Source organism: Ammospiza caudacuta, chromosome 8 (assembly GCF_027887145.1).
Source record: "Ammospiza caudacuta isolate bAmmCau1 chromosome 8, bAmmCau1.pri, whole genome shotgun sequence".
Lineage (NCBI taxonomy): Eukaryota > Metazoa > Chordata > Aves > Passeriformes > Passerellidae > Ammospiza > Ammospiza caudacuta.
Genome location: NC_080600.1, coordinates 9,617,734 through 9,644,104, shown reverse-complemented (window position 1 = coordinate 9,644,104; position 26,371 = coordinate 9,617,734). Strand labels below are relative to the sequence as shown.

General features: G+C 45.0%; 1 protein-coding gene across 3 annotated transcripts in view; it reads right to left on the bottom strand.

Annotated features, from left to right (window-relative positions):
* IKZF2 (IKAROS family zinc finger 2) overlaps positions 1-17,070 on the bottom strand; it is a 109,190-nt gene extending 92,120 nt beyond the window's left edge. For 2 of the 3 annotated variants that reach the window (XM_058809331.1, XM_058809332.1), the window contains exons 1-3: positions 16,898-17,070; positions 14,134-14,182; positions 13,265-13,369 (exon numbers count right to left, since the gene is read on the bottom strand). In XM_058809331.1, the coding sequence (XP_058665314.1) occupies positions 13,265-13,369; positions 14,134-14,167 (139 nt within the window). In that variant the 5' untranslated portion in view covers positions 14,168-14,182; positions 16,898-17,070. Of the gene's footprint in view, positions 1-13,264; positions 13,373-14,133; positions 14,183-16,897 lie in introns of those variants that run through there. The other variant, XM_058809333.1, reaches the window with a different exon arrangement.
* Between the last annotated feature and the right edge of the window lie 9,301 nt (positions 17,071-26,371).

Genomic DNA, 26,371 nt, shown 5'->3' with positions numbered 1-26,371 from the left:
ACTTGGTGAGCCATCTGCTCACCAACAATTTATAAACGAGACTGCTGCCAAAGCCACCCGATTACTCAGTTCTAATATTAGTGATGTAACTAAAACATGCTTCAAGGGTTTTTCTCCCCATGGACCAGGAAGCACAAAGGAAAAAAAAATCCCTCACAGAGAAATAGTTAAAAATAAAACAGGTAAAATGTACTTATTCTATATTCTCTTCAAGTCTGGTAAGAAGGAATATTAAAGATTAAGTTGATGCTTTAGCTCTGTAACTCCCTCTAAAGTAAGTCAGAGGGGGGGAAAAAATAAATCAGTAGAGTGATTACAAATGATAAGACAAGGAGAATAAGAGAAAGATTTGAGTTGGAAGAGACCTTAAAATGCATCTCATCCCACCCCCTGCCATGGGCAGGGACACCTTCCACTATCCCAGGTTGCTCCAAGCCCCATCCAGTCTGGCCTTGGGCACTGCCAGGGCACCCTGTGCCAGGGCCTCACCACCCTCACAGTCAGGAATGTGTTCCTGATGTTCAGTCTGAACCTGGGAAGCCATTTCCCCTTGTCCTGCCACTCCAGACCCTTGTAAATAGTCTCTCTCCATTCTTCTTCACAATTAAGTCATCCCAAAGCCTTCTCTTCTCCTGGCTGAACAATCCCAATTCTCTCAGCCTCTCCTCAGAGAAGAGATGTTCCATCCCTCTGATCAACTTGGTGGCCCTCCTGAATGATGTATTCTGTACCCAATGCCCATTTGTTAATGATTGGAGTGGTGGTTGGCTAAAATCAAACACTCTGTGCTCATCTCATAATAGCATTTAATACATTTTGAAAACAGAGTAAAAAATAATAAAGAAATTGTGCATGTAAGCTAGCAGGTACAACTGCTGATTTTATTTGTGAAGCCAATTTTACCATTAGAACAGGGCAATTTAGGATAAAAACATTATCCTATTTAAACAAGTCCTTTCTTATTAAAATTCAACATTACAAATAGCAGCAAAACCATGCTGGAAGTCACTCCACAGTAAATAATCCTTGGGGCAAAAGATACTGAAATGAAACTGCATAGCAAATTACTCACTCAATCATTTTTAAAACGTTGAGTCACAATTGAGTTTTGTTGGCCTGAAACTCCAGATCCATCTCCATGGCAAGTGAGTAGCAAATCCCAAAGCACAGCCAGCATTCCCAGAGCTCAGGCACGAGGATGTGCTGCTGCAGGAGCAAAGCCAGCAGTGCTCCATGTCCTACACCACCACTGCCTCCTGTGCTACCTCCTGCCCACAGAGGTCACTGAATAGTTTAACCACTGCCTTCAGAGTGAGCACAATCAGGACACTTCCAAGTGCTCTGCAGGGGACACTAATTAATTAGATTCAAAACACAGGCAGTCCTGGCGGCATTAATTAAGAGGACAATGACAGTGACAAGCACCAGGCTTCATTTCAGAACACCTTGCTCTGTCACTGCCAAAAGGAGTAGCTTTTAAATCTGCAGTTGGAAATTAAATGCATCATCATTACCCAATTACCATTCTAACTAGTTTCCTCAACAACAGATCGGCTTTATTTACAATTAATTTTGGTTAATGAGCTAGTTGTAATTTTATCTGATGGATAATGGGAGAGAATTAATAATTGCTTAATCCACACAAAATTTTGTTGTTCACATAGCGCACAAAATTTTGACAAATATTTCTGAATTCCAGCCAACAACCACCAGCACATTTTCACCATCTGAAAGCAGCCAAAGCTCAGCAAATGTTACCATTTTACATTGTACTAGGTTAAACTGTTTATATATATAATTAGAATTATTATTATAAACTACAGTCATAATTATAAATTGAGATTTCACCACTGACTCATAAGGAAGCTTTCCCCCTTCCAAAACACCTGGCCAGAACAATTGATTAAGGTCATCTCTTGGATGTCTACAAAGATTTATTCCATCTGTAGTTGCACAAGAAAATGCTGCAGAGACCCAATATGGAGAATAAACTGCCCTGTGCACATTGGTTGTGTGGTCTATATCACACCTTTGTCTGCTCCCTCCAATGAACTTAAGCCTGATTCCAAAGCCATTTTAAGCCAGTCCTATTTTTTTTTTATTAGGCATTGGTTTTAAATGGTTTTAGGCAATAATCTTCTGTTGCCACATCACATCTTCTCTCAAAAATACTTTTCCCTTTCCAAACGCTGGGAAGGGCTGGGTTTGCCCCCAGCCAGTTCCATTTTCTTCAGAGACAGCACAGCAGTCTCTGGCTGGGGCGCTGTCCACCAGACATAGCATCAAACCTAAGGATCTCCCTGCATCCAGTCATTAAGGAACCCTGGATAATTATATGGCAATTATCACTCACATTTCTACTCTGAAAACACTTCTACTCTTTTCCTAAGGCTCTGTTGTTCTAGGCTGTTGAAAAGAACAGCCAGAGTTCTGGGGCAGGGATGGGTGAGCTGGGACACAGATAAAACATCCTGACATGAAGATGAGCAAGAACATTACAGAGCAGCACTATAGATTATTTCCTGGAATGCACTGCAGTTTGCTTTGGTTTTGAGTACATATGTGATATATATTTACTTGAGCAAAAAATCTCACTACTATTGATTTCTCTATCAATATTTAATGGCTACCAGTCAGGAGGTAAATTTACGTAACAATAGCACTAATGACATTAAATGAATGAAGCACTTTAAAAGTGAGAAAAAAGCAAACACTTCTTTCCAGCATTTTAGACCAAGAGCAGTAAGACAGCAACCTGAAACCATGTTAGATGCTGATAGCCTGACTCACGTCTGGTCTCACAGGCAGAGCACAGAGGTGATTTTGCACAAACATCTCACAAAAAAGTAGGTTTTGCAAGCAGCAAACTTAGCAGAGACTGGCTTCCAACAACTTTTTCCCATGCATTTGACATTTAAAAAGGGAGGTGCTAAACAGTTTTTCCTTCAGCCAAGGCACAAGTCACATACCTCTTTCTCCTCTTCCTGGCTTCCTCGTTTCATAAGAATTGCACTTTCCCAGTATTTTTCAAGCCTGTACTTCTCTGTTGTATGTGGCTGAAACCCTCTCTAAGTGCCTTCCATTTGTATTACTGCACTGCACATGTATAGGCTTGTCAGCAAGCAGGGCTGGACACATTTTCCTATATTTTTCTTTGGCTGCCAATCTTCTGTACTTGATATTAGGTAATTTGGGGGCAGCTGATGGGTCATATCATTTAGACTGTGAGAACACTCTGGGATTCACATGTAGGTACACGGGATTTTAGAAAAATAAATTGTGCAATTTGTAGAACACAAATTTAAAAGAAGGCCAAGAATAAACTCAGAGCTCTCAGTCTGCTAACATTATGTACTGCTTGACCCTTAAATACACAACTGGCACAACATTCTTCTGAACTCTCGAGAGCTACCTATACTCTGACAATTTGCAGTCACATACACAAATTATGAAGCTGACTGCCTCCCACCTACAAGAGCTGAATTCTTCTAAGATTATTTTCCCTACTTTTTCTCCACCTCTTCAGCCTAAAATTCTGTCCACTCATTTGTATCTCTTCAACTAGTATCCTTTGTAAAGCTCTTAAAACTGAAAAAGCGTGATATAACAAGGAAAAATTGTGATATTACTTAGATTATCCAAAGGATAATATCCTACAGTGATAAAGGCCTGTGTATTTAAAGTAGGGAGAAAATTTCAAAGAGGGAGTTTCAAGTAAAACTGGTACCCCAGATTGTTCCACACAGCTGCACGGAGATGTGTCAGACTCACCCAGGAACTACCTGTGCTGGTAACAAGGTCAAAAACAACTGGTAAGGTTGACCCAATTTTGGGAGATTAAACTGTAAAACTATTACTTACAACTGCATTTAGGACATGCCTAAATCTGAGAGGTGATGAGGATTAAGGCACTGAGTAAATTTAAGGCCCAATGGTGTATTCTGAAATATTTCTGTACTCAGGCAGACTCTCCAGGGCTGCAGGAGAGAGGCCCCTCACCACAAGCAGCAATGCACATGCAATACAAAGCCTGTACCTAGGAAGGAACAATTAAAAGCAGTATGCAAAACTGCTAATTAATAAGATTTATTCTCCTTCAGGGGCCGTTATCTTGACAAGGCAAACCCTGCAGGATATCAATTTCTCAAGAAATAAGATTAAAAACCTAACGCCATTTTATTCTCTTGCTTGAGCCGTCTCCCTCTATCACAGACCTGGCTGCTAACCAGAACAAGGTCTTCAGTCTACTGCCACTCTTTCCTGGAAGCTTTTAAACCATCCACAACTTTAAGAGAACAGCTACTCTTCCTCAAATGAATAAACCCCATGTCTCTTCTGGGTAAAGAGACTTGCTGTTTTCATACAAAAAGAAGCAATTTCTTTCATTTTCCAAAGAAGGGAACTCACACCATCCTGTTTGGTGCTCCTTGGACTAAAGCAGATATTTAATTCACGCTGCTGAAGTTTAAATGATGCACACGGAGTTACCAAAAAGTCACTCAGTTTGTGTTTTATGGCTAGATCATTACCTAAAAAAGCAACTTTTTTTGTGAAGGGAATCCTAAAATGTCCAAAAGCTGAGTTGATGTCCAGGAAAGATTAGGTATGAATTTTCATAGAGCTGCACACAGGCATTCCCAAATCAAAGAGTAATTTTGAGAAAAATTCCCACAGACTTGAGCATATCACAGGGCTCTGCAGCCAGCATTCTGTGCCACTCACCAACATTAATTTTCACAGACTGAGGGAACACATGCCCCTAGAGAAATACCAGGACAACATCACTTTCTTCTGATGGAACTGGGAGGTTTTAAAGGTAGGGAGGGAATGTAATAAAAACACCACTAAAAAGAAGAAAACTGAGAAAACTCCAGCCTGATGCTGAAGTTCACAACACAGACACCTTTAGTTTTGTTCAAGTGGAGGACCAGAGGGGATAAACAAGAAAACCCCCCATGGGAATGTAAGGCTGTGTCACGAGTGCGGTTTAACGGCCAACGGAGCATCGCTGCCGTAAGCCCTGCCCAGATCTTCCATTTGCTGCAGAGGAAACCCAGCCCACCTCCCTTCCTCACACAAGAAGGTTCCTAGCAAAAATAGATGGTGGTAGGACAGGCAACAAGGTGAATGGATAAACAAGGTTCATGTACTGCAGGATTTCCTACCTCCTTTGAAAAACATTTGAGACATCCAACCTCCAGGACAAAGGGCCTGACAACAGCAGCACCAAGGTGTGGCTGCATCTTCTACCCCACTCATGAAGTTCAGGGTGGACAGTAGCACCAGGTCCTCCAAAGGGCTCTCCAAGCCACAGACAGGACAGGGACCTGAATATTCACACTGATATTCCCCTTCTCTCTCCCCTACTGCAGTGACTACACCTGTGCCCAGAGCAACCTCACAGGAGGTAGGTACCAACACCACAGCAGGAAAAGAGGCTAGAAAAAACCAGTCTGTGCAGCTTCTCCAAGTAACATGAAACCATGGTGGGGAGAGCAGACAGGTCTGCAGTGAATCAGATTCCCTGGCTCATGCCTTGTGTAAAGCCCACAGTCTGCTAAGAAGGGCTCCCTACCTGTGTAGGAGAATGATACACTTCAACTCCTCTTTTTATTTTACTACCAGCTGGTAGACACAGATATTCACACTATCCACACTGGGGATGGGAGCATGGTTTGGCCCTAGGACTGACCTCCCCCCATATGTCAGCATATGCCACAGTTGAGGTGGCCACAATGCACAGAGCATCACCACACAACAATTTCAGAAGGCTTTAAGCATTTGCCCACACACAGTAACACCTCACCTCTTCAGAAGGCCTCAGGCACTGCCCACACACAGTAACACCAGGGCACCTCAGCAGGCTGCAAGCATCTGCCCTTCTTGTTCTTCAGCCCAGCCTTTTATCCCCTGCTGTTGCTGCCCTGCACCTGTGTGCCCTCTGTTCCCTTTGGGGGTTGGTCAGTGCCCCTGGGCACTCCATGGCTCGTTCCCTTCAACAGCATTCACCTGTCCTGCACAGCTGTGCCCACTGGGGATGAGGCTGGGCCAGCCCCACTCCCAACCACCACAAACTCTGTGCCTACACCCATACCTGAGAGGACACAGGGATCTGACCACCAACTTGAGCTTCCCCAAAGGGAAGATCAAGAGCCCTGTGACCTCTCTGGACAGGACAAACACAGAGAAACCATGAGCTAAAGGAGCTCATACAATGCACGCAGAACCCACTACCTCTGTGGTGCTATGCCATGGCCACACAGTGTTACAGGAATAAACCCCCAAACTGGAAAGATTTTTTAAAAATAAGAGGCAGATAGAGAGAGCAAAAGTCAGTTAAAAAACCCAAAAAAGACATTCTAATTCACAGAAGTTGACATGACCTATCAGTATAGAAATGAGGGGGGATCAATCAAGCCCATGCTTTTCCAGGAACAGTGCCTGCTGTTTTACGGTACTTACCAATGTAACACCTGTAACAGCACTTGCAGGTGACCCTGCCAGCCAGGGCTGTGCTCAGAGCTGGAGCTTCTGCCAGCATCTCTCTGCCTGTGAGGGATTACAGTTCTTCAAAGCCACAGGCTGACACAGCAGTGCCAGCAGAAGCCGGTAATGTGGACCTGGCTCCAGATCAAGGGCACATTTTGCTGGGCAGTGTGAATAGGGGCTCGTCCACACACAGACCTGGCAGTGCTCAGTGGTGTGGGAAGAGTTAAAATTCCACACATACACCACAACAGGGTACTTTAGGACCACCACAATTATTCCTGTGCAGGACAGGAAATAAGCTGCACTGGTATTAAGGTACTTTTGAATGCATCTCATTGTGGGGCTGCAAAAATTAAATGCGAAATAACCCCTAAGCAAAAAAATTTTGTAAAAAACATCCTTCTTTTGACAAAGGCTAACATGTACCGTCCAAGTCTCCATCCTAAGTGATCTACAGCTTCTGTGATTCAGAAAATAAAGGGCAAGAGGGAAAAAAACAAACAAACAAACAAACAAAAAAACCCACAGAAACATGAAGGGACTCCCTACAATGACCAGAATTTGGATAAAAACTGGGCCTCTGGTGACCTAGCCCAGAGCCATCTCTGTCATGTTCATTGCTTCTCAGAGATAATCCAGCTCCGCTTCCTTCCACTGGGATGCAGCAGTCAGCTGCCTGGACCCCAAACAAGCACCCACTGCCCTAGGGAAGGGACAGCACACTGTGGCACAGGCTCCTCACCTGGGCTGGGAACAGGTCTGATGCTACACAGAGCAGTGGCTCAGCCTTCTCTTCAATTTTCTACAGAATTTCAGAACAGGTCAACTTTAAACCTGTTTCAAGGTGGGTTCTTGAAGGATTTTCATTCACTGGGATTACTGAAGCAAAAGGCAGAAATGGAGGCTCTGCCTTTTCCTCGCAGAAAGAACAGCATCACTCCTTCAAGGTGCCCTCTTGGTACTGGAAGGTTGAGCACTGCTCACCCTCAGTTCTGCACAAAGGTAGCACAAAAAGCTGCATTTCCACCTCTAAAACTTAGTCCTGTAAACCATCACTTAGCTGAAGGACTAGACAGAGCCTGTGGCCCACAGGAACTAGAAACAAGCCTTTGAACCAATTTCCTGAGAGAAGATATCCATTGATTTCAACAGGAGCAGCACCTTCCCCCAGATTCAGGGATGGGAAACACAGAACACTCTCCTCCAACAGGTATCTTGTCATCCAGCTGCCATCAAAGTGTCATATTTCATGGAAGATGAGGATTGCTCTTTTCATTGGCATGTCTGAAAAGGAACTGAAATTCCAGAAGCAAACACTGAAAATTTGCTGACTACAAAGCTAGCAAGAGCACAGTGTTGTAACAGGGTGTGTACCAGGGAAAGTTAACTGAACCTGACAGTCCAAGAGAATAACAGAAGCTTCCCAAGGAAGGTGTGTGCTGCAACAAAGCCCTGGCAGATGACCTTTCAAGGGACTTCCATCAGAATGAATAAAAACCTATTTAATGAGATTAACCAATCATTTCACTCCACCCTCGTTATAACACTCACTGAGAGGGAGGAATGTTTTTGCAGCTGAGTGTGCAGCTCCATAGGGAATGCCAGGACTGTGACAGAAGACAGGAAAAACACAAAGGGGAGCCCTTCACCATTGCAGTGTGGGCTACAGATACCCAAACACCAACTCACTTCATACTCTGGGTTGGTTTACATAAAGAGTTCATATCAGAGGAACTATTTCATGGTTTTAACCATACCAGTGTGAAAAATCTGAGCTGATGTGGATCAAGCTATAACAATTCAAGGTACATCCCAGGAAATGCTTAATTTCCAGTTAACTCTTTCCTCTGTTTGGGTTGTAGTTTTTTTCAAGAAACAGAGTGTAACACTACTTTGCAGAGCTTTGGTTTCTTAGGTGTGGAAAACCCTTCTATTTCTGTTAAAATCCTGATGATTGCCTTTCCATTTAATATTTTTTCTTCTCAAACTCCAAGAAAGCTAAATGGGTAAAACTTTGATTAGCACTACTGCCCTGGCAATTCCCAGGAAGTCTGAGGATAAAAGACTGAAGCAAAGACCATGCTCTTGTAAGTGCCCAAGGAGCTCACATCTTACAGTTCCCTGCCACACTTTATTGAGCTCATCCCTCATGTCTGAGCTCATCTTGGCAAAGTCCATCTTCACTGTCCTTCAACCTGCCAAACCACAGGTACATCTGTATTGGGCATCACTGTGCAATTCCACAGCTGAGTGCTAAAAAAATCAAAGTGTCAACACTGCAAAGTCAGACACAAAGGACTAGAGGGCATCTGAAGTGACTGCCAAAAGTCCACCTGCCTGCACTGAGGCAGGAGATACCCAGACCAATAAATGCTGCCTACCATACTCCTTAAAGGCTGCTGAGGAAAGAACATTCCTCAGCATCTCGAGGTGATCAGGTCCAAGTTTTCAGCACTTTCCAAGATATTTGTAAGAAAAGGAGACCTGAATCCCCAGCTCAGAGCACAGTAGTTTGGCTGCCAGAATTCTTCATGCCCCAGTGCACACATCAGGGGAGTGACTGCCTCAAAGCACTGATTCAGTCCCTCTCTGCAGCCCAGCCCCACCAGCTTCAACCACCCTCCCTAAAGGAAAGCCTCCATCACCTCATCCTACTGAAAAGCCCACAACACATCCTGAGCCAGGAAAGAATCCCAAAGCAAGGTTCAGCCTCACATGCCTGGAAGTAAATTCTGGTGGTGACAAGGCTTGTTTGCCTCGGAGCTGAGGCATGGAGCAACTTTTAACTTTATGTGGTTTCATTCCAACAGGAATGAAAATTCCAAATTCAGGCTCCAAAATCACATTTCTTTATCCCTTCAGATGTGCCGATACAGCTGTGGTACCTGTAACTCTCTGCTCAGGACAAAACAGGAGTTGTATGACAACTCAGGCTTCAAAAATGAAAGTGATCAGGAAAGGTCTGGGGCTTTGATGCCACAAAAAAAAGCACAACCGACAGTCCACCCTGATCACTTGTAAAATAGCATTGGCTACATTATAATGAAACCTTGCCCAAGTTCTCTTTAAACAGCACTGCTGAAATCATCCCCACTTAGTGCTGCTGTCCCAATTAGTGATCTCGTCAGACAGCACAATCGTTCCCCACCACGGAGAAAACGCCATCACCTCATTATTTCCAGCAGCAGAGTCAGCCGACATGGCTTATTCTCTTAATGAATTAATTCTCATAACTTACTAACGCTTCCAGCTACTATAAACACCTCCTGAAAGCACACCACAATTTTAATCGGTTTCAAACATCAGATGTTGGGTTTGATATTTATGATTGTTCTGACTCTGTTTCATTTAAGGGCTCCTTTTGTCTATGAAAGCAAAGATAAGAAAGTTAACTGGGACACCCACTGTCAAGGCTCTAATTTAAGGGGAAATTGCCTTTGTCGCTGACTGTCAGATGCTAATAGCTGCTGCTACTATTTTCCCTATGATAGCAGGCCAGTGATCTTAGAGAAGTGTCCTTCATCCTATACAAAGCAAGGATTGAGTCAACTAATTGAACAACTGTGCCCCTGCAGTTTCTAAAGCAGACATTCCTTTAAGTCCATTTTAACCTACAGGAAAAAAATATCTCTAATAACTGGAGTAAGAACTCAGAGTGGCATTGTGGGGAGGTGACTGGGAATTATTTCTTTTTAAAGCCTCTTTTATAAGGATTCCCCATTAGCCTTTAATTAGCATGCCAGCTCCTATTCGGAGGTTTCTGATCACTCACAGCCCAGTTCAGTGCTCACAGACAGGAACAGAACAGACTCCCTTGAACTCTGTGGGGTCTGTGGGGGGGCTTAGGGCCATGCAGGGAACTCTGTAGTACCAACACAAAGTTAATTGAGCAAGCCTGTGACACCCAGCTCTGCCTGTCAGCCTTTGTAAGAGTTTTCCTACAGAAGATCAAAAGAAAACCTGGACTTCCAGATTTGGGGCTATGTAAATATATCATCTGTACTCAGCAGGTGTAACACTAATTCATCTTTTGCTGTAGAGAAAAGTGAGATGATCTATCAACCTCTTCAGTTTGACTATTTACATGTATTTTAAATCTTTGCTTACATAAAACTACAGTGAAATATTTTAGAACAGAGCATCTGCCAACACACATGCAGTGCTCTGCTAAAGGCAGGTATATGTAAGATCATCAGTTAGCTATGACAGGTGATTTAGTGTGATTCATCTTTCAGGATCATCTCATTCACAAGGAAAATTGAGTGTCACCCTCGTCCATAACCTACAAATACCATCTAGATACTTGAAAATGACAATAGGTTAAAGGATGCAGCAGCCAAAATATTCAACCCAAACCCTTTTGGAATAGAACCTGAAAACATCAGTAATCCAGACAGAACTACTAACACAGATTGCCAGGGGCTAATGAACATAGAAAACTCTTTACCCAGCACATAATTTTGCTGTTGCTGGGAGAGCACTACTCAGTCATTTCAGCACAGATCCAAGAAATTTCCTTCTTTTGGTGTTTCTCCTTCTGAGCCAGACACAAATTCTGACTAAATTAAGAGCTGTGGTTCTAAACAATTCAGTGGAAGGTAAGAAGAACAAAGGTGAAAGCTTAGATCTCTACCTTGCAGGTGCACATCCAGAGCACACAGCCAAAGAGGGCCATGCACTTCTGGCAGTGACTGGCAACCAATCCAGGAGTGAAATATTTGGGGTCTGCTCCCTGTATCACCTCCTCCATTCCCAAGTCCTACCCAGCCAGGATGACCCACCCTGGGCTTCGCTGTAACATCAGCCAACATCACTTAATCTCCAGAAACCCAGTGGAAATCAAACCAGTCTGAAACAGAACACGGCCACTGCCTCTACCTAAAACAATGGGTGATGGGTCAATCAACTGGGAGCTACTAAATTCATATAAAATATTTCAAACAGCTATTCCACCTCTATCTTTCCTTTTACAACATCAAAAAACCCCCAAAAGAGTATTTTAAAAAGGTGCAGGCCCCTGAGCTACCACACCTTTAAAAGGATTTCCTGTGCCCCACAAAACAGGTGGAAAGCTCTAAAGCCCAGCCTGGCGATTTAGCCTACACATGCCAGATTCAAGATTTGGCCAAAAACCTTAAATGAACCAATGTAACAGCTGGCACAAAATCCCACAACCTCTGATCAATACCTTCCATGTTTAAGGCAGCACAAGCCGCCTCTCTGCAAAACAATCCTAAGCCTGCAAAGAATAAATAAATTACAATAAATTTCAGAAGCTTGGGAAATCATGGCAGAACCCTTAATTTTTCAACAGCAGCACATCCTAATTTCAAAGCATTTGAGACACCTATGATAGGCCAAAAAGCTCCTCTTAAAAAAAAAAAAAGATATCCACCAAAGCTGCAGATACGTATGTGTTGCAAAGAACTAATGAAGTTTAAAAACCACTGAAAATGTTAACACAATGAACATGAAAATACTGAGTGTGTTAAAGCTTTTTGCATTACTTCATTCTAGATCTTTTTATTCCTAATTTGACTTTGGTTTTCAGTCTAGATTATAAAGAAGATTTAAAACACAGATACTTTTTTCCCTTCCAATGAAGCCTTCCCATTAATAAAAAGGAAACAAAGAAAATGAAGAAAGTGAGTAGTAAAACTTTTACAACATAATAAAGTATATCAGAATCCCAGTGCAGCACAATTGGAATTGTCTAAAGATGCTGAATTATGGGTGGTTGTCATATAAAGTTCAGTCCATGGTATTAGAAATCATATTCTCCAGCAACATGTATATAATTGAGAGATCTTCATAATAACCCTCAGTTTAAAGGCTCATAAAACTGCGCTTTACCCGTAATTTGCAAGAGGAAAGGATTCTTAAAGGAAAGTAACATCTTTTTCTCAGAAAGACTCTGAAGGCTGTGCATTTTTAAGCAAGCAACCCTAGAAGCTCTCCCTGTTTCAGAGGTTCTTGTAGGGCATTATACTAACCCTGGGTTTAAATAGATAAATATGTATCTGTAGTATACACAACCAGAAAGAAAATTAGTGTCACAGAAAGGAACACAAAGTATGCTGAAAGCAAAGCACGCTACATTTTTTCAGGACTATAAGTGCAGAGGTTACATTAAGGTAAATATCTTGTAACACTGTAGCCAACACTTAAACAAGGTAGGGCACTCACACACAGAAAATGAAGATTGTTGAATTTATGAAATTGCGAAAACTACATTTATCCACCTCCCATATAGAACAGGAGAATAATTCTATAAATATTATCAGCTCTTGACACTCTGTGCAGACTCACTAAACTCTCAGTTTCTACCCGACATTCTAAACCAAACTCCTTTCAGTTTGTTAAAATCAACTTTAGTTTTGTAAATAAAATTTGTTTGTTTTCAAATAAAGCTACTTCAAGCTGTTTCAGGAAGCAAAGAAAGTAACAGCAGTAATAATAATAACAATTTCTATTTGGGTTTCAGAAACTGAGGAAACAAAACTAGCACAAGTCAACCCTGGTGTTTTCCTACCTGGAGCAGGTACGGACCAGCTCTCAAATGCCACCTTGGGATAGTTCAGACTAGCAATCCCATTCATGTTTAGATGAGACACCAGCACGAACAAGAACCAAAAAAAAAGAAACTCTTCCCTGTCCTCCTCTGTTATTAGCAATGCCAACAGCAGTGGCTAGGACCTAAAGTGAGGACCAGGAGGACCAGACCAAGCCAAGCCAACCCTGATCTAGAGAGAACCAGGCTTAAGAGGAGACTTACTGCCTGCCATGTGACAGGGGGAGGTGTGCTGCCCATTGGGAGTGCTAGAGGTGAGGTCGATGGCCATGCCGCAGTGCTCCCTCTCAGGCGAATAGTCATTGTCACCTGCGAGCACAACACACGTCCCGTCAGTTTGTATCCCTTCCTCGGGAGAGATACACAAACATCGAGAACCACAGCCCGCTCGCTCTCCTCACCCCTGCCCTTCCCTCCTTCCCCAGCGGGGTCCTCCAGAGCCTCTCACACCTCTCAGTTGCCCAAATAACATTTGGCTGATTTTAAGAGCCCCCCTCAAAGCTACTGTCTGAACAGCACCCTATTTATTACTCAGACTCCTGTGGCAAACTTTGTCCCAGCTGTTGGTTTTAAGTAAGTTAGGATTACTTTTCCATTAGCAGACAGGGACAATCCAGGCTGGGCAAGGGAAGACTTGTAGTAATTAGTCTTAGTAATAGTAATTCACCAGACCTTCATAGGGTCTGTATGAGTAGTAATTCATACAGACCTTCCCTCAAAAGCTCTGGGTTAACTGACTGTTAAAAAAAAGCACAACCCCCCCCCCCCCCCCCCCAGAAAACATAGAGAAAGGCATAAAAAGTTTTTGGCTGCAGTTTGAATTTCTGGAGAACAACTCTCTCTAATATGCAAAGTTCATTCACCCCCAGCAAATATTTAAACCTAGAGATAATCACCCATGCACCCCATCCCCATGCATGTCTCAGTCATACAGAGAATTTATATTTAAATGCTACTAATTCAGTGTCAATGCAGACACTGTACACAAGCAAGCTAAACTTTCAGGTTTCTGCATTATACAAGGGAGAGTAGGAAAAGAAAAGTAATTCAGAATAATCAAAATGACTACTTACATGTAATATATCCATCAACAGCCTCTGCTTCCATAGTCAAAGTGCAGTGCTGCAAGGCAGAAAAGTACACCCTCAGAGACGCCTGTCAGTATCAACCATTAAATGATTAAACTTACTTAAAGCCCTAAGTAGTTGCCCATTTTATTGCTGTTGCAACCACTGCCTAGAGAAACACACAAGTGCACTGCATGTGCTCGTTTGCAAATCACTGAACTCTTCCTGTAAATTATGTGAGCAGACATGCAGCTGCCCCTGCCCAGGTGGCACCTGGATCATCCTGGTCTGACCAGACCTCTCTCTCTCTGTGCTCCACTCACATTTTTGCCTGATCTGAGAGTTTTTTTCCTGACTTTCTTCTTGTTTCTTCAAGCTGGGATGGTAAGGCTTTATCAATTATCTGCAGCCAGAAGAGACTTTGAGGATATGGATATTACCAACAATTGTTCTTTTCACACACACTACAAGACACTGCCTCCTGGTCTAAACAAAATAAACCCTCCTGTGTCCATTCCCCTTGGACACAGCTGTTCCAGCTGTCCCACACCTCTGTGTGCACACACACCTGTACACACACCTGTTCACTCTAACCCTATTTATTTGCCACAGCACAGGGCCAACCATCACATTTCATACTCCCAGATCACGCATTTTGTGGTGTGAAGCAATCTTAAAGTTTCTGGAAGCACTTTGCTGACACAGAACAAGCTATTACTTTCCCGAAACCCAAGTAACTGTATAGAATGACACCCCCTAGCTATCATTTGATATATATTGTGGGGGGAGAAGAAAAAAAAGGAGAGATCAATAATCATAACTATGTTCTTTTAAGTAGAAAAGTTAAGAATCTGACATGACCAGAGGAAAATTTTATTTCCTCTCTCCCTCCATGGCCTCTTTTTTTGCCTTTAGTTTCAAAACTCTCAGTGCACCAGGCAGCTAAATTATTCACAATGAGCCATTTCTGTATTGATCGCCAAGTATATTTAGCCCTGGCTCCTGGAATTTCTCCATTACTTACTGGAAAACAGGCAGCTTCACTTCTTGTCTCCAAAACCACTTCCCTCCCCCTCCCTTAACCCTCTTTCCTTCCCTCCCTCCCCACTCCCTGCCTTTCCCCCAATAAATAAATACTTTTCTCTGTGCTCTTCTTTGGTATAAAGCAGATCAAATTCCCAAGGCATTCAGCACATAACACTTACATTTCAACCTGCCTAGCTGCTACCAAACTCTCTTCAATTACTGATTTTCACAACTCTTAAAAAAGAAATCTCAAAAAAAACAAAAAGGCAAAAAAAGTTTTCAGAATAGGTAAGCCACTTCCTCAAGCCCTTCAAAATTACCTTATCTTCCCCCTAGTCCAGGTAGGCAGGCACACACTGAGAAAAAGAAAGAAACATCAGAAGCAACAGGGAAAGATCATCCCAGCCAATGAAGTGGAAGGAAAGAAAGGGGAGGAAGGGAGGAGGAAGAGAAAGGAAGACAAAAAGAAACACAGAAACATCCATAACCTAAATTAAAACACGGCTTGAATTTTATTTTTTTATTTCTTCAGTGGGGAGAGGAGGAGGAAGAGGAGAGGGAAAAGAAAAAGTTTGGTCACCATTTTTAGGCTGGTGATGGCAAATCCCAGCTGCTGAGCCTCTCCACAAGGAATGGAGGGAGAGAGTTTTGCTCGAGCTGAAGACACAGAAAGATGGAGAAAGTTTTAAAAAATGGTTTTTTAAAGGCGGGGGGAGAAGAGGAGGGGGAAAGAGAGACGGGGAAGGGGAGAGGGATAAGGGAGAGAAACTCGCCCCCGCCACTTACAGGTGGGGCATGCGGAGCCGGGGAGCCGGGAAGCCCCGGGATGAGCCGGCGGGGAAACTCGCTCAGGAATGGCACATACTTTGAAGGAAGATGAAGAAAAAAAAAAAAAAAAAAAAAAAAAAAAAAAAAAAAAAAAAAAAAAAAGGAGGGAGAGGGAGGGAGGTCAGCCGGTGCTACAGCAATGCGATTAACTAGCGCGGAGAGAGAGAGAGAGAGAGAGAGGAAAACTTGATCCACCGGTTCCTTACGGATTCCACGGGATCGGGGGGGAGCGGAGGAATTGCGGGGCGGGATGGGAAGAGGGGATGAGGGGCGGGATGGGAAGAGGGGGGCCCGGCGGGCGCACTCACACCCCGCGCAGCAAAGCCGGGCCAACTTCCCCGGAGCGCCGCTCCGGCCCTGGGCGACGCCGGGCTCCGCGCCTCATCCTGCCTCTCCCCGCCCCTGCCACAACCTGTCAAAGTCATGGAAGTCCTGCCTTGCTTGTCATTTTATTCCCTTTCCCCCCTTGTCCCCGCCGCAGGCCGCAGCCCCCCGGGGGCGCGCAGGTGGCGGCGGGCGCTGAGGGAAATGGCAGCGGGGCCGGGCTGGGTAACGGACCGGCGAGACCCGCCGCGGCTTCTGCCCCTGCTGCCTTCTGGGCTTCGTGGGGGGTTTTTTCGTTTGCTTGGCTTGTTGGGGCTTTTTTTTTTAATTTTTTTTTTTTTTAATATTTTGAGCTAACAGCAACAAGTCATCGGCGCCCGCGGGGATGCTGCACAGCCGCGCTCGGCTCGGGGACCCTCCGCACACACAGACCCGCACGGACGGACCGAGCCCCGCGTCCCGCCGGCCCCGGAACGGAGCTGTCCCTCCTCCCGCCGGGGAAGGGGGGACCGGGGAGGGAGAGGAGAGGAGGGGAGGAAGGGAGGGGAGAAAGAAAAAGAAAGAAATAATAAGAAGCCAGGCGCAGATTTACCTCAGCCGCGCAGGCAGTGAGTCAGTTCCATCCCCCTTTTGTTTGTGTGTTTATTAGTGTCGGCTCCCTCTGCCCAGTGGAGGTGTGTTTGTGCACGGCAGTTGGCTGTGGGGGACTAAGGCGGCGGAGGAGCCGTAGCTAAGGGTAATCCTGTTTTTACTTCCTCCATCTTCAGAGAGCAGAGGGTTAGCCTGGGACAGCTGGTCAAACCCCGAGAAACCGATCCGGCGGCGGCGGCGGCGGCCGCTGCTCTCCCTCCCTCTCTCCCTCCCACAGACACACACACAGAGACACACACACTCATTCGCTCCCTCCTTCACACACTCCCTTCCCTCCCTCACACACAGATACGCGCACACCCTGCCTGACACAGACACACACACTCTCTCAGAGATATGCGCACTCCCTCACAGCCATACACACCTCCTCCTTCACACACACTCCCCCAGACACACACTGTCCCTCCCTCAGGCTCAAACCCACACACACTCATTCACTCCCTCCATCACACTCAGTACCCCCCCACGGGCTCACACTCTCTCCCTCACGCACAGCCAGCCCCTCACACATTGTCACTCCCTCACTCACACTCAGCCCTGCACACACACACTCAACTCCCTCACACTCAGGTCTCCCCTCAAAGTCCTTCACACGGACACACTCGCTGCCTCACTCGCACTCAGTCCCTCACACACACAATCCCACGGACACTCATCCCTCGCACACACTCACTCTCAGTCCCTCACACACACTCCCACGCTCGCTCCCCCTCCACCTTCAGACCCCTTCCCGCCCCGCGGCGCCTCAGCCCCCGCGGGGCCGGCGCGGCGGGGGGCGGGTGCCCGCAGCCGGCGCGAGGCCGCTCAGCGCGCTCGGCAATCGATTACAGGACAAGTGCGGCCGCCGCCGCCGCCGCCACAGTGCGCGCCCCGCGCCTCACGCGGGCGGGCGGGCGGGAGCGCGCGCCCTCAGGGCACGGCCGCGGCCCCTCAGGGCGGGCACCCCCCGCACCCCGCCGGCAGCCGCCGCCCAGGGGCTCCCGCCGGCCGGCCGGCCAGAGGGACCGGCGGAGTCGTGATTCAGCACTTCTATTTATAACCGCCCGGGGGGCGGCCCGGTGTGTTACTTAATTAAACATTCGCGGCTGATACGAGCCGAGTTTCCGCGTGGAGACGGCTCGGGTGCGAGTGAAGCCTCTATGTGGCATTCCAGCCCGGTCCCGGGAAGTCGGTGTGTGGGAAAAGTGTAAAAACCAGCATTAATGTCCTGAGGGAAATCCTCTCGCTGCCCTACAGCCAAGGCTGAAGGAATGAGCCCGAGTATTTCCCACAGCGAGGGGACATCCCCACACCGAGGGGACACCCCCTCAAATCCCCTCAGGGGCTTGCCCCAGCCCAACCCTCGTGTATGAGGGTGAATTTTTGCTATGCTTCCTCACAGAAGTTTTCCCTGCTTTCCACAGGTCCTGGACCAGATGCCAACAGCATTGTCCTGCTCTCTTCTCTTTGAGCTGCTGGGCGCTGGTGACCCTGGTAATGCCATCATGAGGCACCAGAGTTCATGGCCCATTGAGAAGCTGAGGTTGAAATGATGACATTTCAATTTGCAAAATTAAGCAAATATGCACTAGAAAGCATTGGCATTCAGGCTGCCCATACACCCTTGAGCCTTTTGATCCAACAGAGCAACTGATGGGAATAATGGAAGAGTTATCCTTGATTTTCACTGGTACCAAAGGAGAGTAACACCTGCATTTTGCCACTGAGTTTCAGACAAACGCTGATGGAACTACCACCATCAACTGCATACCCACATTCTTTGTATATCAAAGGCTCTAGGTACTGGAAAAATTTGCTTTGAGGCAAAATCTTAACTACAAAATCTTGAAGCAAAAGCCTTAACTCTTGCTCTCACTACACACAAGCACAATACTGTTGTTAGAGACAAGGTGAACCCCAGGTTTTATTAGCACTGCCACTTCACATAAATGAGGTTCTGCTTTGTAGAATAGCAGCAGAGCCACCCAACCCTGAGAGAGGGAGACAAACCCCACTTTGGAAAAGTCACTAAATGATTCAGCCAGCCCAAGACTAAAGTTAATTGACAGCTTCTCCCCAACACCACAAATTTGAGCCAATTAGTCACTACGCCACATCTGTGAAGCGGGTTTAACTTAACTCTTCTCATTTTGCCTAGGAAGAAGGCAGAAAGGTCAGGGGACTGGCCACAGAGAGCACCCAGAGCTGAGCCTAGAAAGCAGAATTCGTGTTTCCCACGCCTACGTATCAACAACTAGACTTGGCTTGCCTACACCAGAAAATAGACTGGCATAGCTGGAGCTGGGTAATTATACCGTAACAGTTTATGCCGGAATAACTCTCCTTGTGGACACTCTCCTCCAGATGGAAAGTGACTTCCCAAAAGCTGTCCAAATGAATTCACTCAACAGCACACACTTGGTGTTTTGTCTTTCCCCCCACCCCTCCTTCCCCTCTTCATTTTGGGGGGTAAGAATTCCTGAGATGTGGGTCTCGGCAGCAATTGGAAGCCTTCGATCACTTTTACAGACCATTAAAAGTGGGGACAAATGCAAAACATGTCATTGAAATGCTACAAGTCTTGTTGTCAAGATTTTTATGGTGCTTTTCATCAAAATGTTGAAAACTGAAAGCTTCCAGCTGGCTCTCCATACAGGTAATAACTTAATAGCTAACAGCTTTTCTCCCAAAGCTGCTGGAACCTGCTTGAGCCATGGAAGCTGATGTGAAAAGCCAGACTCATCCTCTACAGTAAATATTTTCTGATTTTTTAAATCAAGCTGCTCTGCAAGCTTTTGAAACCAAATGAAGCTGTGAAAACAAGGAGGAGTGACCAAGGGAAAAGTACAGGGAATAAAGTGGCAGGACTTGGCTTTGTAAATCAGCTTGCCAACTCCAAGGGCTGCAGAGATGGGCACATCCTCACTACAGCAACTCTGGGCTGAATCACTGTTTCAAGGCAGAATTTGGCAGAACTTGGGCTGTAGCAAGAGCTCCACAGTGATTTGCATTGCCCAGCTCAGCAGAGCTGCTCTGGTGATCTTGAGGGCCAAGTGTTGGCTTGGGGACCAAGAGAGCCAGATTCACATCCATCAATGACCAGAGGGCCTCTGCATGATTTTGGCCAAGACATTATTGCCCTGCATTTCAGTTCTGCATTTCTGAAACAGAGCAATTAAAGGAATGAGAGCTTTTCTTCTGCCAAGCAGTGTCCCAAGAGCAGTTCTCAGCTTTGCCACATTACAGAGGTCCCTCTGGCACACCTTCCTGGAGCTCCTGGGAGCCTCTTTCCATTGCCATCCACAGGACTCCTGCCTGCCCTGGGATGGTGTCCTGCCACACAAGTCCAGCTATCCCCAGGATCACAGGCTGTGCCAACAACCACCTGCTCAAGAGCTGTGATGTCCTCCTTGGCACTTGCTCAGTCTCCCTGAGTCTTGGTTCCCCTCCTGTGTGCTGCAGATAACAGAGCTCCCTGGTTTCACAGGAGGGTTTAATTTCTCATCATGTGACAGCAATGTGCTTTGATAGGTTTGAAGGGCTCAGCCTGTTTCCAGCTAAATATTTAAACATTTCACCCATATATGTGTGTGTGTATGCACATGCAGGTGTGAGAATTATTATTCAAAACCTCCATCATGCTTTTAATGTAAATTCTGGTTTAAAGTTTCTAATTTCCCTTTTTTATATGCCTGTATAAGGGCAAGGTGCTCTAGGAATTTACTCCCAAAACCTTCTATATGTAAATAGTAGCTCAGCACAGTGTAAGTCCAGACTTAGGTACACTTAGCAAATTAAAGGAGGCTGATGTGGCACACTGAGCAGCAGACCCCTGCATCAGCTCTCTGCTGTTGGGCTGAGCTCCCTTCCCTTCCCACAGAAGGGGCACTTTGAAGCAAACTGGATCCAGTCCCAATATACTTTGAAGAGGACAAACACAGACCTTTCTTTACTTAACTGTGCGTTGGGTAATCTAAAAACCATATAAGCACCAACCTATTTGTTATTCCATCTCCTCCTCTTCCCTACAATGAAGCACTGTTTTGTACTTATATGTATCAATAAATGGACCTATAAAGAAAATAATGAACATCCTTGAATACCTTCAGAGCATACTCTATTAATTTTAAAAGGGATGCAACATACTGCACCCCTTGTATTTCACCAAGATAAAAGCCTATAGATTAATTCCTATTAAAACAGTTGGTATTTTCAGGACATGCAGATGTAATTTATGGAGAGGCATAATACTCATATTAGCTCAAAGGCCACAGAAACTGTAGATCTGTGTCTGTTAGTGTAGTTGTACAGGCATTCATTGTACAGAGAGCAGTTGAAAAGGCAGAGTATGTAATCTGAATACTAAATTTGTGAACAGTTTCTCACTTGGGCTGGTTAGGCTTTTCAAGCGCAGCGGATGCTTTGTGGGGGACTTTGTAAAACATTCTGCTAATATATCACATGGTTCCTGTATTTTCTTCTCTTATCTTTACTGTCAGAGCTTTATTCATGAAGACACAATATTTGATTCTTAAAAGGGCACCAGCTCCTGCTCTGTGCTCTCCACCTGAATTCAGTGTGCTCCATGTGAGAACTATTTTTACAACAAATATTTCTTCCTTTCTCTATAAAGTGGACAACTTTAGGTGTATAGAACCTAGAAGTATACAAGAAACAGATCTTTTCCCTCACCCTCACACATTCCAATTGCTATATCCAAGTTACTTGGAAAATAGTATTATATTTTCTTTTTTATCATCCACAATAAAAGTGTACAGATTTTGTCTTTTATTATAGAGATATAAATGTATATGGATATTTCATTTATGAGGAAGGGAAATTCTAAAGTGTCCTAACAAAATTTAATTATGACACAAGCTACTAACAGAGAATCCTTGAGCCTGGGATCATTTTTATTCGTTGCTTGTACAGCACCTAGCACAATGAGGATTTATGCATGACCTAGCTTCCCACTTAGTACTTCAACAAAAATAAGAATTAACTCTTGCTCTGCTTATGGCTGGAAAACACAGTACCAACAGAATTATATACATCCCACACTGCGCAGAGAACACCACAGAATTATGAAGCTTGTGAAGCAGCCAATACAGAAGTGTGCTGGATCTATTTAAATTACTGGAGCTGCTGGAGGCATTTAGGCAGAGAGACAGTTGTTACTCAAAATTTGGCAAAATGACAGGTATCAATTATGCTGAGTATTGCAAAGTACCAGGGAACATTCAGTGACAAACCACCAGGCTCACAGCTTTGCAACAGCTGAAGATTTGGTGGGAATGGAGTTCTTCCACTTCCCTGTGACAGCATTACCATGAATGTTGAATGTCAAAAGGTCAGAGTTGCCATTTGGGTTGGAAAGGGCTTCTACAACACAGAAGACTTCTACCAAATTCAGCTATGAACATTGTGGGAGCAGCTCTTGTAGGGCTTCCAACACTGACCTGCTGGGTTCAGCCTGCTCTGTTCATGCTGGGTGAAATACAGACTAGATACAGCCACCCAATGCATACATTTCTGTACTTGAAAAGAGTTTTTAGCTTTTAAAGCTTGGCAAAGACTGGAGGAATAAGGACATTTTCTCATTGAATCCAGCACAGCATTGGCCAGTGGCTTCCCAGGCCCAGGAGCCACAGGGTGCCCCAGGCCAGCGTGGCAGGAGCCTCAGCAGCCCAGGGTCCATCCCACAGCACCCAGGCCAGAGATGATGGCCAGTCTAACCAGGAACCCTGATCTTCAGGGAAAGCTGTAGCAATGAGGCAGCTCAGGGGAAAGCCAAGGAGTCAGCCTGCAGGTCAGGAACAGCAGGGTCCATGGCTTGCAGGAGACCAGCCCTCCTCAAACAAAGCCAAACTCCGGGGCTGAGCTTAAATGAGCTCCTGGCCTGTGCTAGGAGCATGGGTGAAGGCCATACTGAGGCTGATCCAAGTCATTTAGGTCTGTTAGTGCCAACCCAGCTTGAACTCGGATAAATACAGAACAAGGAGGAAAGTAAGAGTTGACCTGAGTGAGGTCATGACCTCATGGAGTGAGGTTGTCCCACTGACTGTGCACACTCTCACTTTGCAAGAGCTGGTACAAAATCATGGAGTAATTTAGGTTGCAAGAGACCTCTAAGACTGAGTCCAGCCATTGCTCCAGCACTGCCAGTCCCATCACCAACCCATGTCCCCAAGCGCCACATCCCATTAGTTATGTGTCCCCCTCCTCCTCTGCTGGCAGAGCAGTGCTGTGCATGAGGGGTGTAACTGGTGTGTTGAGCTCACATCACAGCTCTTTGCAGGAGCTTGCAGATCTCCCTGCAAGTTAAACAGGCTGTTTTCCCTGACTCTACTTGGGTGGTTGCAGGGCCTTTCTTCAAAGCATCTGAAGGATGTCCTGTTTAATCGTTTCAGTCCTCACTCACCACATTTCCAAAAACAACACCACCCCTCTTCAGCGTGCATAGCTACAGAAAAGTCAGCAAGAATCTACAGGAACGTACTTTACCCTCATTAGCTCTTGTTCCTCTTCCTTCTCTGCTTTTCCAGCATCAAGCCAGTGCTTGTAGAGAGCCAGGAAAAGGCTGGGTTGCTAAAAGTGGTTCCTGTGGATGTCAGGGACTGAGCAGGTCTTTCAGCCTGACAACAGCTCCTGCAGGTGTGTGGCTCTGCAGGCTGGCCTGATTCAGGGGTGGGTGCAGCAGTGCCAGGTCAGGGATTAGTCAGGCCCCTCCGAGCTGTTCAGCACCAGGCATGGACTCAGAGGGAACAGAGCAGTGTGAGGGATCACAGGACTCAGAGGGAACAGAGCAGTGTGAGAGATCACAACTGCACTGAGCACTGAAAAGCTGTCACACCAACCAGTCCTTAGGTCCTTGCAGAAATGGCATGTTGTGGGTCTCATGGGTCATGAAGTCAGAACATGAAATCGTCCCAGAAACCAAAAACACCCAGCCTTTCACCTCCAGAAGAGGCACAGCTGAGCCAAGGGCTGACACTCATCTCAGAGAGGAAGGACAGCCCGGGCCCAGGCCCAAGTCTGGACTGTGGGTGACTAGCTTACAGTGCTTTGCTTTGGAGGAGTTCATTAATTTCCCCTCCATTTACAAGGGCCATTCTGCCATAAGCATCTTGCTTCGCCTCCTATTCCTCATCTTCTTCTAGAGTCCATGGAAATGACTGATGTGTCCATTTTGCAGCTCCAAGCACCAAAATTAGATTCCTGATTGTAGTCACTCTCCAGAGGAGCATTTCTTTCTCTGGTGACTACAGAGGCAGGCTGCATATACCAGCTGGCTAAATCAGTTCCTTGGAGTGGGTGAATATCCCTGTCCATATTTGTGTTCTTTGCTGAGGAAATAAAGCTGATGGTTCTGCTTCTCCTCTGTCTACTGTGTTAGAATCAGCAACACCCCTGGGGCAGGGACTTGGGCACAGCTGGGATGGAGCCAGTGGGCAAAGGGACATTTTAAATTTTAAATGTAAATTTTAAAAAGGGCTTTTTATGCCTCCTTTGTGCCTGTAAGCAAAGTGTCATCCTAGAAGTGTCCTGGGGCTTGATTGTGAAAAGAGACACCTGAAATTAACTGGCCACATAATCAGCTTTAAGCAGAGCTAGGTTAACTTTGATTAACCGCAAATAACAATTTAGATCATAAAAATAAAACATTAGCATCTTTTTATGCTCCCCTTAGCACTGCATGAAACAACATGTGACCACAGCCTTTTAAAGCTGCATGTTAACTTTTATTGCAAAGCTTTGCTCTGCCTCGCTCCAGCAGCAGAGCTGACAGAATGCTCCACAGCCCTTTTTGGGAGACTGATTCTTTTAGTGGGTATAAGACTTCTTCATTTTCCAAAGTTTTATTTATTATTCTTATTTGACTTGAGGAAAGGAATAACATTTCTCTACATCCAGACATTACCCACACATAACTGTGCAAGCAAAGAAAACATAACTTCATTCTTGTGGCTTGAAAATGTCTCCTTTTTCCTGTTTTTTGTTGTTGTTTTTAAGAGGGAGGTGTTTCTATTTTTTAGTTCTCCTTTGGGGATATAAATCAATGAACACATCATTTGGTCTCTATATTAAAGAGGCAATATTTTGCTCCTGGCTACATATGTGGTCATTTTCTTCTGAGATGTGAGTTTCTTTCTATTTATGAGTAACTTCAAGGGATTCTTCCAAATAAAATTCTGGGTGGTGGAATGGTGGCTAAAGAAGACAGTATTTTATCAGATATCTTTTCTTTAATAAACAGGCCTGAGCTTATACCACTAACATGAACAGATTCCTCCTACTGACCTCAGCTGAAAAGACTCCATCTAAAATCGACAAAAGTGAAAAATGAAAGATTCAAATTTAACAGCATTATGAATGAGGACGTGAATAGAAAAACTTTTTCAGATATTATCATTATCTTTGTTTTCAAAATTACTCTCCTCATTGCTTTTGCTCATTTATTGCATCCATACACTAGTAAGGAGTCTTATTCTCAGAACAAGATTTCTTCATGCCAAACACTCACAGAGTGGGTTAAGAAGTCCTATGGAAGCCCGAGGTCTCAGCTTAATCCTTGCATTACAAAGGCAAATGCTTTTCCTAGTGGCTTGCTGCTGGTTTGTTGGGCTGGTTTTTAATTCAACAGAGGTATAATTTTACATTCAGCTCTGAAGTTTCATTAAAAATAGCTGTTGAAAAAGATCCTTAAAATCAGACAATGTTTTCTATGGAAATTTTACCCAAACTAACTATAGGTCCTTGGTGTTGACTTGATCTTTAAGTGATTTCTGCACTATACTGAGTTAGCTTAATTGGCTGGCAACATAATCACAACCCTCAGTGAGGTTATCCAGGAAGGCTCATGCGAGACTTTTGCACATTTACACATATGACCCTTTAAAATAAAGCATTTATCTGGCTGTAGGTGGTGGCTTCCTCTTTTGTAAGACAAAAGAGCTCTGTTGAAAACCCTCATTTAGTTGTCATTACCCTAAAATCAGAGATGCCTAAAGAGGAAAACTGACTTGTCTAAGAATTACTGTCTGTGAGTGCTCCTAAAGTAGACAGAGCTATGAAAAACCAGATTACCGAGCTGTGGGGCTGACCTCAGATTTCTCCATGGGAATGGTTTTTTCCACTGCCTCCTTTAAAAGGTGGTTTCTCACTTGAGATAAGGGAAGCTCCATCAGCTGCTTCATAGAGCAAAACTGACACCCACTGGCCACCCCCAGTACTTGAAACACTTTGAGCAGTCCTGGCTTCAGGGCAGAGCAGGACAAATGAGAGGTGGAAGAACCTCCCAGCTCATCCCAGCCCTTCTTCCTTACAGTGTCTTTGTCAGTGGTAGCCCCAAAACCCCTCTGCCACAAAGTGGGGAGACACATGGTGTTACACTCCCTTTGGCTCCTGAGCAAGGGTAAAAACTCAGTGGTGAAAA